Source organism: Grus americana, chromosome 2, assembly GCF_028858705.1.
Source record: "Grus americana isolate bGruAme1 chromosome 2, bGruAme1.mat, whole genome shotgun sequence".
Lineage (NCBI taxonomy): Eukaryota > Metazoa > Chordata > Aves > Gruiformes > Gruidae > Grus > Grus americana.
The window spans coordinates 45170902-45190516 of NC_072853.1; the positions used below are offsets into that span (position 1 = coordinate 45170902).

At 35.3% G+C, this 19615-nt stretch overlaps 1 protein-coding gene across 7 annotated transcripts in view; it reads right to left on the reverse strand.

The window, feature by feature from the left end:
- The window catches only part of SNTG1 (syntrophin gamma 1), a 367033-nt gene that overhangs the window by 145726 nt on the left and 201692 nt on the right, over positions 1–19615 (reverse strand). For 4 of the 7 annotated variants that reach the window (XM_054817565.1, XM_054817564.1, XM_054817567.1 and 1 more), the window contains exons 3-5: positions 18020–18154; positions 8073–8129; positions 616–673 (exon numbers count right to left, since the gene is read on the reverse strand). In XM_054817565.1, coding sequence (XP_054673540.1) covers positions 616–673; positions 8073–8129; positions 18020–18154 — 250 coding nt within the window. Of the gene's footprint in view, positions 1–615; positions 674–8072; positions 8130–18019; positions 18155–19615 lie in introns of those variants that run through there. The other 3 variants (XM_054817571.1, XM_054817569.1, XM_054817568.1) reach the window with 1 other exon arrangement.

Below are 19615 nucleotides of genomic sequence, written 5' to 3' on the forward strand. Positions count from 1 at the left end.
AAACTTTGCCAGTTAAAAACAATACAGGGATTCAGCACCAGCTCTGCATGCACTAAAAATAAGTATGGTTAAGACCTTATGCAGTACCAGTTTTGCTGTGTATGAGCTGCTGCAAAGGCTTACACAGCACAGCATCTAATGCTGAAATAACATAGACGTATTGCCAAGGTTCTGCCATTACTCACCCCTGTCTGAGCATTACCCTACTAATCAGTATAAAAAGACACAGTTTCTCTTCTTGTATTACCATGTTTTAATGGCCAAACATTTGATCTGCTACAGTCTCCTGGCAATAACCATTTGGAAATAAAAGACACAAAATCATTAAATTTTGTTAATTTTAAAAAATATTTTCATTCTCTAAATACCTTCCCATTTCTCTCCTTAAAAATAATGTTTTACAAGAACTTTTTAAAAAAAAAAAAGTTAGTGTTTACAAAATATTCCAAATATGCATTTTTCAGAGAATAGTTCTGAGGACAAGAGAGATCATGGCATGGAGAGAGAAATGGTACACCAATAGTATTTATTTAACACTTCCTGAAGAATGTCAAGGTTTAACACACCTTGCTTTAAGGAGCACGTCAAAACACAATGTATTACTCTGACACCCACCTCTTTGTTCTTTGGAAATCTTAGAAATGACCACTGGAATATTATGTTCTGCTCCACCCTGAAAATAGAATAAATGGCAATCTCGTCAGTCACTGAAAATATCTTTTTACTTAAAATTGTATTTTACCCTTGCTCTAACTGCAGTTTTCAGACAGACACAGAAAATAACTGATCACACATTTCCTCTTTTTTTATTTTTTTTTAAATAAATAGTTGATTGGGATTAATTCCTTATTGTCTCTCATAAAGGAGTTCTCAGTTGCCATGATCAGCTCAAGACTTGAAGAAAATTGACATCAGTTTCTGTGAATTCTGGAGAGCTTAACGTATGAAACCGTGTCCTACAAAAGCAAAATGGCCATCACACTGCAATGGCAGCCACACTGTGACCACTTAGTTTTCATGCTGGCAGCAAACAAGTAAACAAAAGCCCAAGAAAAGCAAGTTTGGACTTTTCATCTCAAAAGCAGCCTTTATTTGTTTCCATCTCTGCCACACAAGCACAAAGAGTGAGCAAAGCAGTGGGATAAGTAACAAGGAACAGAAAAAGAAACTTTAAGAAATGGAACAGTAGGTGTTCAATAAATGGGGGCAATAAAGGAAAGATGGACAGTAATTCAACAGTTCGACAGCAGTTCAATGCTGTTGCTTCATTCGATTTACCCTATTGGGACTGGAAACATTCATGGTGCTTAAGAATAAAGTATTAAAAAGAAACCTTAAATGAAAAGGAAACTGAAAGGAAGAGAAAGGCAAATGTACACAGACACACAAATATTTTTTCCTCTGTAGAGAGCATCAAAGTGTAAGCATGTATGTAACCTGCATGAATTCAGATAATCAGAAATTACAATCTGCCACACTGTCATTTTGACTAGGAATCCTGGTTAAGGATTTGCTTACTCTTCAGCAGCCAGATTTTTGTTTGGGAACAATGGCTTTCTTAGGTCCAGACGTCCAGTGTCAAGGTGTGGAAAGGATTGACATGGGTATTTTCATGGTCTAAGGAACAGTACACATCCCTTCTTCATGCAATAACCAATTGTTTGAAACTGAACAGACTCCTGCACTCAACAGCTACTGCTGTCATGGAATAAAGATTAATTTCCTGTGAAACCATAGAATTTTAAATACGATTAAAATTCCTTCTGCTAGTGGCTATTGATGCAAATGGTCCTAAAAACATTGAGTTAACAAGGATCTCAGGAATATTACAACAATTATATGTCTACAAGAAAAGTTCTATTGGCATTGCGCGAGATGAGCATCTTCATGCACAGAATTGATATCTGTAGCATGGACTGAGTATTTGCTCCACAAAGACCATAAGGCTACCTTGACTTCAGTCAGCGTTAGAGATTTATTTAGACTAAATGAATCGTACTATTAAAATTTGTTTAATATCTTTCAATGATTTTCACCAGAGGAACAGCAACAGTAAAAGTTGGCTTCACTTAAGATAATCAGTTCAAGCTCACTAAATTTATAAGACTTAACCTACACCCCCCAGATTTTTCCTTAGTCATATGCACGTTTATTTTCTTCCAAGTTTTTAAATCAAGCAGAAAAGCAATTGTGTCAGTTCCTTTCCTAAGCCTCCAATGTTACACAGAGATTACGCTATCCAGGACATTTGAAGCTCGGCAAAGGAGTGCAGGGTTTAAAGTTCAGCATAGCTACCACAGGTCCTTTTCTCTCAATAAAATGGCCTCCCTCCCTCCTTAGACTCAGGTCTCCAGTAGAGAAGGAAATTACTGTTATTACTACGCCAGCCTGCAATGCACACACCATGATTATTTCTCTCTCACTCACTATATCTATCTACATCCATTTACACTGCAGACTTGAAGAAACATCCTACTGAAGAAAATTACCTCCTCTCACTGCATCCCAGTCTGCCCAGTAGAAAGGATTCCTTCTAAATTAGTCATAGGAGGTGTTCCCTGATATTCTAAGAAACAAAAATTCAAAATGGGAAAGAGAAAATAGTTGCCCTCCTATCTATGCCCAGTCATCATTAATAATTTGCAGCAAGCTAAAAAAGCTCTATATAGTCTTGCAAGAACCTGTCGAATACTACTTCAGACTGACACTGCAGCCTTGCATCCTGCACCCTCCATGCTTGATTCTCTGTCCTGTAGAAGAAAATGCGTATGCATGTCTAAATTCTGTTTTTATAGGCTCAGGAGATAATCTAGTTGAGAAACCTCTGGGAACCATGGCCACTGTTCCATTGTTTTAAAATTTCCCTCCCTCTGCTGTGGACATGTAGTTATAACCTCAGACCAGAGGAGGGAACAAAAACATGTCAAGTAATGGTGTTGAATTCTTAAGGGCTCAGACCTCTACCAGACTGTAACACCCATCTTTGTAACGAAAATTTTCTTTGTCCTTTTTCCTTAAGGAGGTAAGGATGAGCCTGGAATAAAGGTAGCTGCCCGCCTGCAGAGGTGGTCCTGCTAGAAGAGGCAGAGGAAGTTCTAATCCCTGGCAGCTGTTTGAAGCTCGCTGTCCTGAATGTTGGCCATTACTGGTGGGAGGTCACCCACACCTCCTTTCAAAGTGTTGCATGATAGAGTTCTAAAGATTTTTTTTATTATCCCAGGTTTTATGCACGAGGGGTTTTTTTCTGAAGTTTTAGTCATGTGAAAAATAGGACAACTGAAACTAGTAACTTTTATTGACAAATGCTGGTTTTCTGTTTGGCTCCAAGTATAATAAGAAAATTACTATTTTGTTTTTCTAAACAGAGAGAGAGAGTCTATAAAAATTAGATCAATTGTTGGACTTTAGCATCCTCAGAGTTAGACAACGTAGGGGACACTTTTATTTCATACTAAAAGCCAACATTTATTTCACTAACAAAAATGGGCCTGTTTGTTTTACCTTTAAGGTCTACTGACATAATATGGCTCATGTCTATGAGGATAAACTATCTTCCCAACTGATAAAGGATGACTTTATACATGTCTATTGGAAGCAGTCCATGTAAAGCTCTGAACTGTGATCACGGACTGTCTTAAAGAAGACTAGTTGGTGTAAGCCAAAATTGTGCCAAGAATCATGCTAGCAATTAAACAATAAGGACAAAAGTGTGCCAATGTTAATTGGTACTTTTAAATTTTTTTTTTAATAGAATAGCATACTTCAAACCAAAATGCCACTACCAAAATGCACTCAATAATTTCCAGAAGTACACAAGCCTTTAAAGATGAAAATATAATTTTTTAAACTAAAAGTTAGATGATTCATGTATTAATGAAAACTTTCTAGCCTTTTTATTTTATTTTTTATTGTTTCAATTTTAAACACAGAGAAAATGTGTTAATAAAAAAACATCAAAGAATGCATGAAGAGGAAGAGAATCATCTAAGTATGTACATAAGTGTGAGCAGGACAGGTGCACATGCTTGCTTTACAGATTTTTTGATTGAGTCAAACTTTGAAAAGTCAAACTGAATCTCAGCAGATCTGTGATGCTGTACATCATTTAAAAAGAATGATCAAAACAGAGGCAGGAAAATGGCACTGTACCAAGTTCTGGCAGGAAAACAGCACTGTACCAAGTTCTGGTAGCCAGGAGTCAGACTGTAACTGCAATCCTTAATTTATTTAACGAACTATCAATTTTATTGCCGATCTCCACAAGAACACTACACTCCAGTTATTGAGAAACATGATGTTCTTTCAGAAGTCATAACTTAGCAGCTTCTTGTGTCAAATCTCTGCATCTCAAACTTGTCAGAGATTTGATAAATGATTGAAATATTACACTACACATATCAATTTCTACATCTAACTCCATGGCTATTCCTTCACACACAGAGGTTTATTACTTAGGATTCTAAAGAGGCTTCAGAAATTAGAAAATAATTCCTTCTGAAGAGTGTAAAGCAGATCAGTTCTGCTTCAAATTCAATCACACTTTTACCATTAACTTCAGTAAAATGAAGTATAGCAAAATACAAAACAGGATTTTTTTTGTTCTTTCAAACCTGCAAAGAGTGGATTCTAAGCAATTTTTTAAAAAGCTTAAGTTGGGATCTTGTGTAAAAATCAATCCCATAAGCAGTTTTTTAAAGCACTTAGCTGAATCTCTGATTTTTATAAATACAATTGGAGCATCTGGGTTATAACAGAAAAGATGAGTTCTGTTCATAAACAAGTCACCAAAAGCTAACTGGACAGTTTCATTTCGGAATTATTAACATTTTGACCTTCTGCTCATCAGGGGGGGAAAAAAAAAATCCAAGGGCCCAGAATACTTAAGGTGGGCTAAGACACTTCCCAAATTTACTCCAGAGACAGTTAAAAGGTGACTTGATCATGTGAGTTTTCTGATAACTAATGGGTGTTTTAATTAGCAGGGAAAAAAAAGGCAAGATAATACCCTAGAGCTCAATGTCAAAATTAGAAAAATTAACATCAAAGCACCAGCAAATATTTTAAAGTGAGGTTCATTAATCAATGTACTGGTATAACTTCACATCCTAGATAAACCACATCCTCTGATATACACCACTACCAGAAATAAGTCTTCAGATAACCCGCATCTTTAAATAATCTGAGAGTAACAAGAGAACAGGAACTACTGCAGTACGTGGGGTTGTGGGAGACAGATTTACTGAAACAAGGAGGAACTCCTACAGAGTGACTTGTAGATCTTAAGGCATTATTACAAAATAATTATTTTTCTATTTAAAACTAATAATAAGTCCTTTATTAAAGTACAGGAATCTTCCAAAACAAAACAAAAAGTAAAAAAAAAAAGTAATGAACTGTTATTCATCTGCAAGAGGAAGCATACCATGACTGAATAGTACCTTTTAAAACAGAAATCTGGCACTTTTCAGAATATTTGGAACTGACATTGACATTTCAAGGAACACCTAAAAAATCCATTTCCAGGAGTCTTCATAAACTTTGCCTAAAAAAACTGCAAAAAGCATTTCTTTAAGTTCCAGTTCTAAGTTTTTTCTTGCTACTAACTTAAAATTATAATAGCAGATTATATTAATTACTAATTTGTTTTAGATTGTCTTGGCTATCCAGTTGCTTGTCAATCTTTCTTCTTGAGAATGTAGGATTACTAATAAAGGGATTGAGTAAAATAGGTCCCAGGTTCATTGATTTTTTTTTAAATAAATAATTAAAAAATAAATCATATTGCCTGATCCACATCAACAGAATATCCCAGACCATAGAATTCTGCTCACCAATTTCATTATCTAATCTATACCGTGCAAGTAAGTTTGAGTTTCCTTTGTTGAAAGAGATCTCTTTTGTATTAAATGACATCTGTTGAAGGGATTCCATCATCTGATTGTTAGTTATTCCAAAAATTAAAAAAGAAATTGTTTATCCATGCCTGAATTTATGTAGCCTCACCTTTCAAGTACTTAGATTAATTTTTATTAAAATATCTATGTAATGAAATAAACCAAGAAAATATTTTTAAACAAAAGTTTAATTTAAAGCCTTTATTTATAAATTCAATTGCCGTTGCTTCTAATACACTTGATATAGTTGACCTTATTTAAAAAAAAAAAAAAAGATAATTTCCTTTCTAGGCTGAATTCACAATCTGTTTTGGCACTTTCAAATACTTTTGCAACTTCCAAGAATTTTTTTTCAGAACAATGGATATCTTGCTCAAAAAAATTATTATCTTGCTCTACTAATTTAAGAAAGACCATCTGCACATTCAGTATTTAATTCATATTTTTCAATGATATTTTTCAATACAATGTACTTAAATAATGATACTTAAATACTTAAATAATGTGATCTTGATCTTGTCAGCAATTCTAATTCTAAAAGATAACCCGTTGTCCTGGTTCTGGTGAGGACAGAGTTAATTTCACAAGGAGCCAAGCTGGCCAGGGGGCTGTTCCATACCGTGTGATGTCATGGTCCCCTAAAAGGGGGCCAGTCGGGGAGGGGTGGGTTTGGTGTGGCTCTGGGATGGGCTTGGCGTCTGGTCAGTCGGTTGTGGGATGGGTAAATCGCTTTCTGTTATCTCCCGCTGTGTACATTCCGTTATCAGTACTGCTGTTGACTGTTTCACTCTCCCTTTGCTGTCCCAGTAACCGGCCCGTACCCCAGCCTGAGGGCTTTGCCTTTGTCTGCCCGTTCTCCTCCCTATCCCGCCGGGGAGAGGTGAGCGAGCGGCCGTGGGGTGCTCAGCTGCCGGCTGTGGCAAAACCATGTCATCCATTAAAACATATAACTAAAAAATAAATTTTAGTGACTTTATATGAGATTTGCTTTCCAAACCTCAAAAGTCCTTACTGTAGCCAGTTATTTCTTAGCACCAGCTAAATAAAACCTCATTTACCCATATACTTGATTTTACACTGACATACCTTACTTCATCGTTATTCAGTGAACTGTGACCTATAATGACATTGCAGGAAAATAACTTGTGAGCTGTTGACTAAACTAATGAGAAACTTTAGGCACAAAATAGCAATTAGTTCTCCTTGAATAAAGGCCTTGAGTGGGTCAACAAGATAACAGCGAGTGTACCAAGACATATTTTAAAAACTAGTATTTCTATTCAGCAATATTCTTATCAATGGCAACACAAATGCACATTAATCCCTCTTCTGAGTCACTACTTATAAGGTCAGTACTAGCAGATGTTCACAGGAAAGTCTATAGTCTCACTTTATATGCATAATTTAAGCCTCTTTGCATTCATGTGAAGTACACTTCGCTTTTTCCATTGCTATCTTGAAGCTGAGGACTGCTGTGTTTAGAAGATAAAATTAAAGTTGTGTTGTCTACACTGAGATTCAAAGCAAAGGTAAGGTTTTCAAAATCATAGCAATATAGATTTATAGAAAGGCGATGATGACAAAAATGATTAAACCTTTTTCCTCCCTCATCCGTTCCTCCCTCAAAAAGGATCATGTACATTTACATATGTTCTTAAATCTTACTGAAGAAAGCAAAAATATGGTAAGATGATAAATTGCTGCCATTGCTTGATCTACAGCAAAACAAACAATATGATAAAGCAATAACACTTTCTGTCCTACTAATGAATTGCAGTGAATTAATGTGATATTCTTTGAAGGAGAATTGATGATTAACTTATTGGCTGTTCCATGTGCCTGCCACTGTAATTTAGCATTCATTAACAACCACTTAAATAAGAGTGCTGTTGAACAAAAGTAGAGTCTGTGCAGTTGCACTTTTCAACTCATATCAAACCTTATTACAATACTGCTCAGCTTGAATCTTAAGGGGATGATCTTTCCATTGCCTTCCATTCCATAGGGCAGTGTAGTTGCTGGTTGCCCATTGTGACAGTATCTAACATCCTAGAATATGTTTGCTCTACTGTTTCTAGTCCTCTAAAATAGAGTTTTTCCTCATTAAAAGTAATGTTAAATATATACAAGGACACTTTTTGTTTAATGTGGAATAATAGACCAAAAAAATCATCCTACCTTTATACTTAATCCAAATCCTCCTACAGTCTGTCTTCTAATTGTTACCGTTCTTTCCTGGAGGGGAAAAAAAAATAAAAATCAAGTTTTGTAAGATTTAATGTTTTCTGCCATAACATCTATATTCATACGTCAATAAGTCGTTTCTGTGCTACCATCCTACATTGATTTTTCTTGTTTTAATAAACTTGTGAGTTCCTGAATGTGAAAATCCCATGAAACCTATGCTGCAAGGGAAAAAGACAGTCTGGAAGAAAAGCAGAGGTCCTGTCTCAGACAAAAATTCATTTGTTCAATTCATACCATACTGGCTATATGTACACTAGCAGGTACTGCAATGCAATAAGAACAGAACTGCAGGGTTTAACAGTTAGTGCACAACACATGCATTTCAGAGGTCTTAACTTGGACTAGTCCTAAATTGGTCCCATATGCAGACTGAGCACTACGTGCTGAAGTACATAAGCTGCACTCCTGTAGCACATTTTCCAATTCAGTTTCACCCAGAAACAATACAACTTGTCTACTCCAAGACCACTCAATGATGTGAACCAAAGCATGATAAGTTCACATGATCCAGAAATTCATTTCAAAGCACAGTTGTGATTCAAAATAAAAGCTAATACAAACACAGCCCCTGTTGACCTCAGAGCTATGGTTTTAAAATAGTGATCAATGAGTTAAAGGGTGTTGTTACAGATGGAATTAGTTAAAGCTGCCCATTTTTTTTCCTTTTATTGCTCATCCTAAATTTTTTTCTGTAAAAACTGTAGGCTAGTATCTGTCTTAGACATGAAAATTTACAAAAAAGACTTTTTTTTTCCTAGTCTGTCTTGTTGACTTTATTCCCAAAGATCATTTAGTATTAGTCAATTTGGTTGGCAGTAAAAAATCTTAGTAGCAGATATATCATATGCCCAGATACAAATATATGGAACATATAGGTTTTTTAATGCCCTCTACATGTGGTCTCAATTTTTATACTCATTTCATTATATATATTGCATAGCATAAGTCTGCATGTATATTTTATCTATATATGGTCATATATTTCAGCACAATCAGCATAGATTGCAGGTGTCAGTCAGATTCGAATAAGTCTCTCATCAGAAACATACCAGTGACAGAGGATGAAATCTCTACAGAGCTATTTTTTCCTCCTTACTTCATATACACAAAAGAAAAGAAAGGATGTAGGGCTACCACATCAGAATTCTGGAAAACTGATATTCCTGAATTTGATGGGAAAATCCAGTTGCGTTCTTTCCTTTTCACATTTGTGACAAATATAAATTGTGTAACTGCAGAAAAAGCAAGCATAAACTAGTTCTATGTTTTGGATTGCAAGACAAAGTGGATTGCCTAAAATGAGACTTGCCATTTATTTAATTTGGCTAATGCTTATAAATGTTTAATTTAATAAAGAGGTATATAATTTTGCTGCTAAATGGCCAAATGTTTCAATTTCTTTTTTTTTTTTTTTAACATTTGAAATGCTTGGAAAAAAAATATACTTATAATTGTAACCCATGAATGAATGTGTAGCATGGCAGCAGAGGAATATATGGCTATCCTGTTTCCCACGTGTGCTTCTGCGCTGTTCAGAGGGACCAGAAGAGCCTTCTCTGCTCTCAACTCACACCTTCTAGGAAGCAACTTTCTTAATGAAGTTCCCAGAAACTTGGTTACAGTCCACAAAGTTATTTCACTTCAGGCCACAAACTGCACTTAGGAAACCTTTTGTCTGCCAGGAGGTTTCAACCACAGGTAACGCTGCAGACAATATATTCAGGATAAACCAATATAGGCCACACTCTGATGTGTGGTCTAAGCTGAGTTGACACAAATGAACATGAAAAACTCAGCTGTGGTTTCACTGGTAGCTGTATTTTTCCTGTTAACTCCACCTCATTTCCACCTCCAGCTTGTGTTGACCATCTAGTTAAGAAGAGAATCGACTTGTACGCTCCAGTCTATACATTCTAGTATTTTTGTATGTGACTTTTTGTATGTAACTCATAAAAAACCCAAACAAAGCTTCATCTTCAGTGCCATCTTCAACCAAGGTGAACTGAATACATCTTGTCTGCAAAGTACTATACTTTTGTGTAAAATAATATTTTATATATTAATTAAGAAGTTTGACTAGCAAACTGAAGCAAATTATTTTCTTCTGATGCCTTTAATTAGCATTTCAAATGAACAACAATAATAAAATGCTTTTCAGTGGTCTAATAGATAAAATATGGTGACAACTCTAGAAGGTAACACATTTTGTACCAGTAAAGAAGTGCTCTAAGTAGCTTGATTGATGATTTATTCTGTTCCAGGTTAAAGTTGCAGACTACACAAAATGTCCTGTGAGCTTGTAATTACATTATCACATTTGTTATATATATTACACCAAACAAAGGGAAAGTTAGAGCTCTTAGGATCCTTAAATGCAAGATTCAGAGCAGGGTTTTAGAAGCTGCTTCCTGGATCAGAACAAAAATAGTTATCATTTTATTGAAGAACTCAAAGCTGCTGCCAAGCTGTCAGCATTTTCCATGCCTCTAAGTCAGAAAATTCCTCATCCACACATATGTTCATTGACTGGAAAGGAGAGGTAAGAGTTTTGCCAAAAATATTCTTCCTCAGAGCTATGCAGTGAAACAGAAGCTATGTTTTTTAGGCTTTCATTAACAAGGTATAAAAATCACTCCTTAAAATCCATATGATCTTCTTGAGATCACGGACATCATCTTAAATGAGATTAGAAGTGAAGAATGACCTTGTGAGTACACAGCCACAACAAATAGTCAGGAAAGGAAAACACAGAATCCTACGTAAACATTAACTGTTATTTTTAACAGTTAAATCTTAGAGCACAGTAAAGATTCAAATATCACATACTGACTGGTATGTGATGTAAAAGAAAGTTTGTAATTGCTTAACTGACTCTTAACAATAACAATTAATTAGTAATACTTGCATATTATTTATTCTGTATAATATGAACCAGTAAATGTGATCTAATGATCTGTCTCTCTGAAAGTAGTCAAATAGTAGTTGAACAAAAGGACAAAGAAACTTCAAAACTCTCAATAAAACTGAGTGAAAAGCATGTGAAACTTCAATATTCCATTACTCAACCTTTTTACTAGGATACAAATATATACATTTTCAGTTTGCGACACTGGTGTGTCTGGTTATTCATCTTACAAGAGGAAAGGTATGAAGAATTAATCTAAGTCGAGACAGAAAACAAGACCTCTCTTTTCACACTGGATAGAACAGACACTAAGGAAATGTACATACGGAAGAACATGGAAAGAAGCTGAATGGGTGCAGAACAAAACAGTAGGTGGGAAAAGAATAGACACGGAGAGGAATCTACAATGGCACAGTGACATGGAAAAATGTAGGGGAAAAAAGGAGGAAAATGTAAGTACATAATTTTTAAAATGTAATAATGAACTATAAAGATATAATCAACACATTGGCAGCAACTTCATAGATTAACCTGTTGACGTTTGATGCCATAATATCTTTGAGAACATGCTTTCACGTAGTTTATCAGCTATTAGTAATCCCACTAAATTCTGAAATGGGAAAATGCAATGAGAATTTTTTTTTCCCATTGAATTATTTCATACATTTTCAAGACGGGAGACTTTATATCCTCTTTTTGGTAATGCTTTGCTCTCTCTTACTGGCATTTCTTTAGGTTAATTGACATGAGCAGTCAAACCTTACACTCATTCTGAGTGTAAAGGACACAGGACACAGGTCAGTCACGTTTCCAATTTGAATTAATAGTGTTAACAAGGTTTGCCAGCAGACTTGCTCATCTGCTAACAACTTCTATCGTGTGACATTCAAAGCTTGCCTCCTTATCCACTTCTCGTACAACTGGAGAAGGTCGGCAGTAAGGGATGGTGGCAGAATGCCTGGTCAATTGGGAATCCCCGTTCTTCTGCAGCCGTGCTGGAGACTGAGGACAGTCAACACAGCTGTGTTGTGTAGACTGTTATCACTGACTGGAACGACCCTTCGCTTGTTCTCACTTCAAAATGTTCCCAGTCCTACAGCATATGCCTAAAAGCAGAAAAATTTGCCTAAATATCTACTTATCAAAATTTTACTCCTAGGATTGAGTTGTTTCAAAAGTACTGCATTTCTTAACATAGAAATAAAAGAGAAAAAACCCACAAACCCGAAGTCAGTATAGATCTGAATTCCCACCAGGCTTGGTAACGAACACTCTCTGTAGTTCTGTGATAGCCGTAGTTTCCAGCTACTGCCTCACATCATACGCTGCCATTAATCAATGCTTTGGGTTCTCCAAGTGTATTCTGGTTTGCAAGATTTTTCTTTTCTGTGGGGGAAAAACCTTCTTCCAATGAGAAGAAGCCAAATTTGGCTTTACAAATCGCAGTGCATTCCATTCAGTCCTGTGTTTGAACCTCAGTAGATTTCTATGCTTTTTATATTATAGTAGCTGCAGAAAAATACGCTGGCTTAGGTTGTCCCTAAATAATCATATTTACATCTGTCAGTTCCAGGTTGTCACTTAAAAGCTGTCCAGATTGGCAGCGGGAAAAAAAGTTACCACCATCTGATAGATATTTGACAACTTCTGTGAAGAAATGGATTCACTCCAGTGAATAGCTGACAGATACCAACATGATAAAAAAAAAATCACCGTTCTTACTGGTAGCTTTGTGATGGTAACAAGAATGGAAAGTGCTTGAAAGGTGACCTATCTGTTCACATATTTGCAATTCTCTCCAGGACAGGGAGTTTCACTTTGGCACTGTTCATACTATTCAATCACACATCAGAATCAAAATAGTAAATAAATACCAAAATAAATACAATACAGAAAAAGAATCAAAAACATGTTTACTATTTTAAGCTTTTAACTTTTTTCTTCACTCATTTTTTTACTCATTAACATTACTAATATTAATTGAACTTGTTTTACATACACTAAAATATCTGAAAATAAAATTTTAAACTCTCAATAAGAATGATCCAAGGTAACAGAATTAAAAGTCACTCTTAGGAAGTCTCCAAAACGCTAAAATGTGCAAGTAAGGAAAATGCAATAACTGCATCTGACTGCTCAGGCAAGTCACAGTTAAGTGATATGTTCTGAATTTAAACATATACTTAAAAATTAACAATTCCTTTATAAAAAACATCATGAAAAACATGCTATTGCACAAAGTTTTTAAGTTGAAAAACTATTATTAATGCAACTTTTTTTTTTTCTAATACTATATGGGCTTTGTATAGAGTTATAAACCTTTCAACACAGTTGATTTCACACAAAAGGACAATTTTAAAAGTGAGATATAATATGTTCTTATCTTTACAAGAAAAAGAAGAATTAGTGTGCAATTAATAATGTCAGAAATCAGATCTGGCTAGAGCTCAACAATTTAAGTCAGTGTTGCTTTCTGACATTGTAAAAGGTGCTTATTGATGAAGGCTTTTTATCTATCAAAACCCCAATTACAGTCCATAGGGTACATTCAGATATATTTGTATCATCAACCTCAGTTAAATCCTTGGACAAATGCCATACTACTCCGAGAGTTGTTGCTCTATAAATTCACAAAAATGTGCATTCACCTTTAATAGTATTGAAATTATGAATGATCTTCACATCAATCTCCCCAAAAGATCCTTAATTAAAAAAATACTAATAGAAATTACTAATGCTTAATTAAGTAATGCATTGCTACATAGCAGCATAGAATTACATTCAAAAGAAATGAGAATCATCTGTATCTTATCATCAGGTGAGTTAACAGTATTTAGGAAAATCTGACTCTTTAACAGGACCTTTAAGAAAATTATGTTAAAATGCAAACTGTCCTGGTAGCTGAACTTAGCGAATTGCCAGCTGCTCACAGTTTATTTTCAGTCTTTTAAAAAATCAGTAGCTAATTCAGATCATCCATCTTGTCAGATGGTACATTGTCATATCCTTGGTTTATGGATCTCAAATGTACATATACTCTATTAGAAAAATTTCTGAGTATGATTAGCAAACAAATAAAATCTATCAAAGAAAAAAAAAGTCTCCCTAGACAGATAAACTACTTTTCTTGATAAAACACAATAATCCTTTTACTTGAATTTCAGATGTTCATGAAAGGTGATAGAAATTGTGAGGATTAACTCTAAAATAAATTTTTTTATTCCAGAATTACAAAGATTAAAACCTTTCCTAGGAATACATCTACTGAAGCGTCATATTTCAGATCGGACACACCATATCTTAGCCTGTCCCTCCTCCCATCATAATATTCAGCAAGGTCAGTATTAGGCTATCCTTGTTAGTCCAGGCTATCAGTATATACGTCTAAAAAGACTGGGAGTTGCCTTATTGCACATTGTCATGTGGAACACCATATAGCAAACTTTTGTGAGTATAATTTCATGTAATTGAAGAAATATGTTTAAAAGAAAATATAAAATAAAAATCTTCTATGCTTCTGCCATCAATACTGATGAAGTTCCTACATGGTTTAATTCAGTTGTTTTCAGTGCACTTCTTTTTTAGATGAAGAGTAAAAATCCTAGCTGTATTGTACCACAAGTAGCTGTCATGGAGATTTATGATTATTATAAGAAAGCTGTCTGTTGGCAATACCACAATTATGAAAAAATATTTTGTGAGGGTCCAGTACTTTAGGGGAGAAAAAAGTGTACCTGACCTAACAGGCACTGGTCTTACCTCCCAATTTTCCCACAGAGAGACTCATGGATGTCTTCAGAACACAACGTTTTCTGACTCGGGCACAGACTTGCCATATCCTAAAGCTTTCTACAGTCAAGGATTTAATTGGGATTAGTAAAGACACTACCTTCTAGGCTTTGAATTTCACAAAATGTTCTAATCTCACTTTTGGTCATTCACACTGGATTTCAAGTCTACATCAGATATCCACTAGTAGCATAATGTAGTACCCACTAGGTTTCTATCTCTTGGAAAGCAAGTTTTTCTTCTTGCACACATGAAGAAATCTCTGTAATAATTGTTGATGCAACTGATGCTCAAATTTAGATCTAATCCGTGATTGTTTGAATGATCTTTGAAGCTTTATTTATTTAGGAATTGCTACAGGTACAATTTCTGCAGGACCTTCACTACCACTATCATTTTGTTCAGCCTACTAAAGAAACAGATGCTTTCCTTTTTAGTATTTAACACTGTTTATGTTGCTTATAATTTTTTATGTATTTTATTTTCTTACTCTAAACTGTATACAATGAAAGAAGAAACCAGGTTTCTTTGCACCTCTTTAGTTTTGGGAAACTAGAACTGTTTTCCACCAGAAAGGAAGTGTTCTAAATTAAGAACTAGGTCCTTATCCTATGTACTCAATGTTAAGCAGCACCTCATTCCTAAGGAGCCATTGCTTTCATTTAGATTATTCCGCAGGATGCAGATCAGGATACCGCTGGAACGTTAAGTGCCTGTTTAAAGTCTGCCCTACACAAAGGAGCACGCAAATTGATTCAAACCCAACAAACAGAAGAAACACCGTTCTGAACTAGAAACATAGTAATAGCCTTTGGTTCCTTAACAGTGGAGAAGTGATTACGTAAAACCTTATAATCAAATTATTTGAAGATTATTTATTAAAACAGATTAAAAAGAACTTTTACTGTAGCTACTTGTATGTAAAATTTAACAATGCTATTGTTCCTCAGTCACAAATTTTAATTTTGTTCTTTAGAGTTTATTCTACGAGGCATACAATGTCAGTTGCTAATGAAAATACTTGCTGTTGCTCTGCAGAATGCACGTAAAGAAAAATAGATGTGGTCCGTCATCTAGAATGACAGAAAGAACAAAACAAAATCAACCAAGCAAAGTAAAAGATAAGAAAAACAATCAATCAAACAAAAAAGAAACCTAGTAGATCAGGAATAAAAATGAGGAAAAAAATGCAAAAAATAGGAATCCTGTGGGACTTGTCTGATCATGCTATACAATCAAAGCATATGATTCCAGATGACGTAAATGACCTGTGACAAAAGGACAGTTAGCTGTCTGTGAATGCCAATCAACCTTAGCTGGAATGAACCTACTGATTCAAGACCTAGTCTTAATTCCAAAGGAAATGAGGGTACAGTGCTCAAAAATCACTAGCCTAACAATGACACTTCCAAGAGAAAAGAAACTCCTCATCACCACACTAATATCAATCAGTTAATGAGTTATGCATTGAATATGCAAATAAGATAGGGGGAGTGTAATTGGTGAAGAAAATCATCCGCTGTTTTCTACAGTGCTGTTGCAAAACTAGAGGGCAAAACTGTAAGAGAAAGCCTTCTGTGAAATGGAAAAAAAAATAAAATATGCATTTCATGAAGACATTCAAATAACAAGCTCCGCAGAAGTAATAGATGTTACAGCACAATAATGAAAGTCATATTTTTGAGTGATAAAATCTTTTAATATATAATGCCAGAATGGGGTTGGTGAAGTAATGGTGCCACAGTGTGTGTTGCTAATTGAACAAGTATAGAGTGAGCTTGAACTCATAATTTCTTTCTCTCTGGGTTGCTAGATGTCCTGTATGCTGAGGAACAGTACAGTCTGATTGGTAAAAGGAGCATCTATATTCCATGTACAGCATAGAGACCTGTATTAGTAAATTGTACTTGTACAGCATGAAACTGTCAAAAGCTAATGTCAGATTTGCCAGGCAAATAAACCTAGCCTGTATGGAGACAGTGTAGGCAGTGTGCTCCGCTTGTTTCAGAGAAAAACTCAGAACCATTCACCTTGAGATGTTCGTAACAGTGAGATGGATTCTCATAAACATTTTCCATTAATCTTCCACACTGTTAGCACTGCTAATACTACACCAATTTATTTCTGGTTTCTGCTTTGTGTCTTTTTATTATACTTGTATTTAGAGATACAGGGATGTGGCAACAGCAGCAATTAATTAATAAAACAGACAGACATAATAGCAGTCACATAACATTTGCATAATCAGATACTACATTACTATACCTCACATGATTTAACATGAAATCCTATGATAATTTTATTTAGCTCAAAGGCAGAGCAGAATGTTTATGAATCTTAAAAAACTCTACAAAATATAATTACAGTATCTATGAAAATGTCTATATAAATGAATAGTAAATGGTTTCTATTACTTTTCTTAGCTATCTTCTAGAATTAAATAAAAACTGAGCATTACGATAGTTCCAAAATCTACAATACTGTTCCATATACAATTTTACTGATCTTCCAAATAATTGTCTACAAAGCTCAGTTTCTTATCCACAAAATTCAATATGATGCTTAAATAAGAAATCTGACACATCATGTAAACCCAGTAATACATAAATCACACTATTACACTGTTCCAGCTGAAGTCCATCTTTATCACCATGATGTGCTGGTAAAACTAGTGATGCTCACAGCGTGGATTGGCAACAAGCATGAAGTCTGGTGGTGTGCTACCATACGAAGCAACCAAAGCAACAGAGGATAGCAGATAATTCTTCTGCCAGCAAAGCCCTGCCATAACAGTTAACCATCAACTGCCTTAGCAGCTCCACAGACCATACTCGGATATCCAAGTACATTGATGTATCTGGATTCACTGCTAAAATCACTGCTTGTGTCATTCCTATCGCATTCAGTGGCTCCAATATTCAAGGGAGCAGAGAAACAATACTGTAGTCAGGCATATAACTTATTCATTACCTTACTGCTGTTGCTTAGATGAGCATTGCACGGATTTGTTCTCAAAAGATGATATATTAAAATACAGTTAGTATTAACAGTATAAAATGAAATATCAAACTGTGGGAGTAAATGCATACATATGTACGTGCGTGCGCATGCGCGCACACATACACAGAGAGTATTTTTGCTTTGTATAAAGTACATCTTAAAGAAAAAAGAAAAAACTACTTACACCAGAATAGAAAGGCTCACCAGACACACAGATCACATCCTGCTCCTGGATCATCAAAATATCTTTGGCTAAGTGCAGTCGTACTTTGAAAGGCTCCTGGTTACCATCCTGCAGCAAACAAATCCCTGTCTTTGTCTTCAAAGGAAGGCATAAAGAAAAAAAGTTTTCTCAGTTAGCACTTTGCATTGCTAGAAGCAGTATTTTGAAACAGAATAGCTGAAATAGGTACAGTTACCGTAAATATGTCAACAAATACCCCAAACTATTACCAGTGATCACTGTATTTACTGTGCTCAGACTACAAGAGAACGATGGTTACAGTAGCAACTAGGGAAAGCAGATTTTGCAGTAATAGGGTGCTATTCTGCCCATGATGAATTTGTGAAATTCCTTCCAAACTGCTTCAGAGCAGAGTGTCCCTACTTTCCATCTTTGTATTAAATGATGATACCTCACTTGGACATGAAATAAAAGCTGATGTTCCACATATTACACCAATTTTCACACAGAAATACATACAATAACACCTCCAAACTAGCCAAGTGTAAGCACTGACAGCCTACATGAATCTGTTGCGGGCTTCTCCTGATCTGTGAGTATAACACTGACTTATGCTTTTCTTCTGCTTTTCATATGAGGATGCTGAAGTTAAGAGACAAGAGATCAAAGAATGCAACTCCCTCTAGCAACTTACTTCTTGCTGCACTTCTGTATTTTATATTTACGGTTAGAGATCAGGAATTCTGTAGGATTCTTCAATATACAGTAAGTAACTTTCCAACAACTTAACAGTGTCTTTGTGGCAGTACCTATTTGTGCTGCTTTTTTTTGGCATTATACATAAGAGGTTTGAGCAGTGAAAAAGTCTGCATGTGTAAGCACCTGTAGTTAATAATCTTTCCCTGAAGGCCGAGTTGAAAATAGTACTCTTTATTACACTTCATAGATGGACAAAAGTCATGTTGGTAGAGCATTTTTGGCATGAGAAATATGATTACAAACAGTCTAAAAATTTAGCCATAGAACATATAATTGACCATTATTAGATACCTATACCTATTTGCATAGATACAGATATATATCTGTACGTATTTCAGAAGAAAGCTCCTATATAAACAGTTTAAAATCGTGGACTCATCAGTGTTAATAATAAAACTTCCATTGTCTTCATTTAGGTTAGATTTCAATCCACACTCTGTAAAAAGTTGGCTGTAGAGGAGATCAAGGAAACAAAAGTCTTGCTGTGAACTTTAACTGCCAAGGTTGACCTGGCTAAATCTGAGGGCTCTTTCTCAGACAAGAGCTTAAAAGAGGATTTGGAAGATCTCCCCATAATGTGCTCTGAAACCTTATATCCATAGCATGGAGAGAACAAACACAAATATGGAACTGACAGTAGGCAACGGGCAGAAGAAAAGTTTAAATTGCTCTCAAGAGGCTTTAAAAGAGGTGGAAAGGTCGAGGACAACCTTTAAATAGCTCTATATAATGTTCTCCACTGACAAACTCTTCTGTCACTTCTGCTCCATACTCAACACTCAAACTTAGGACATTGTTTTCCCTTCGACACCAGTAGAAAATCTGTATAACTTAGTT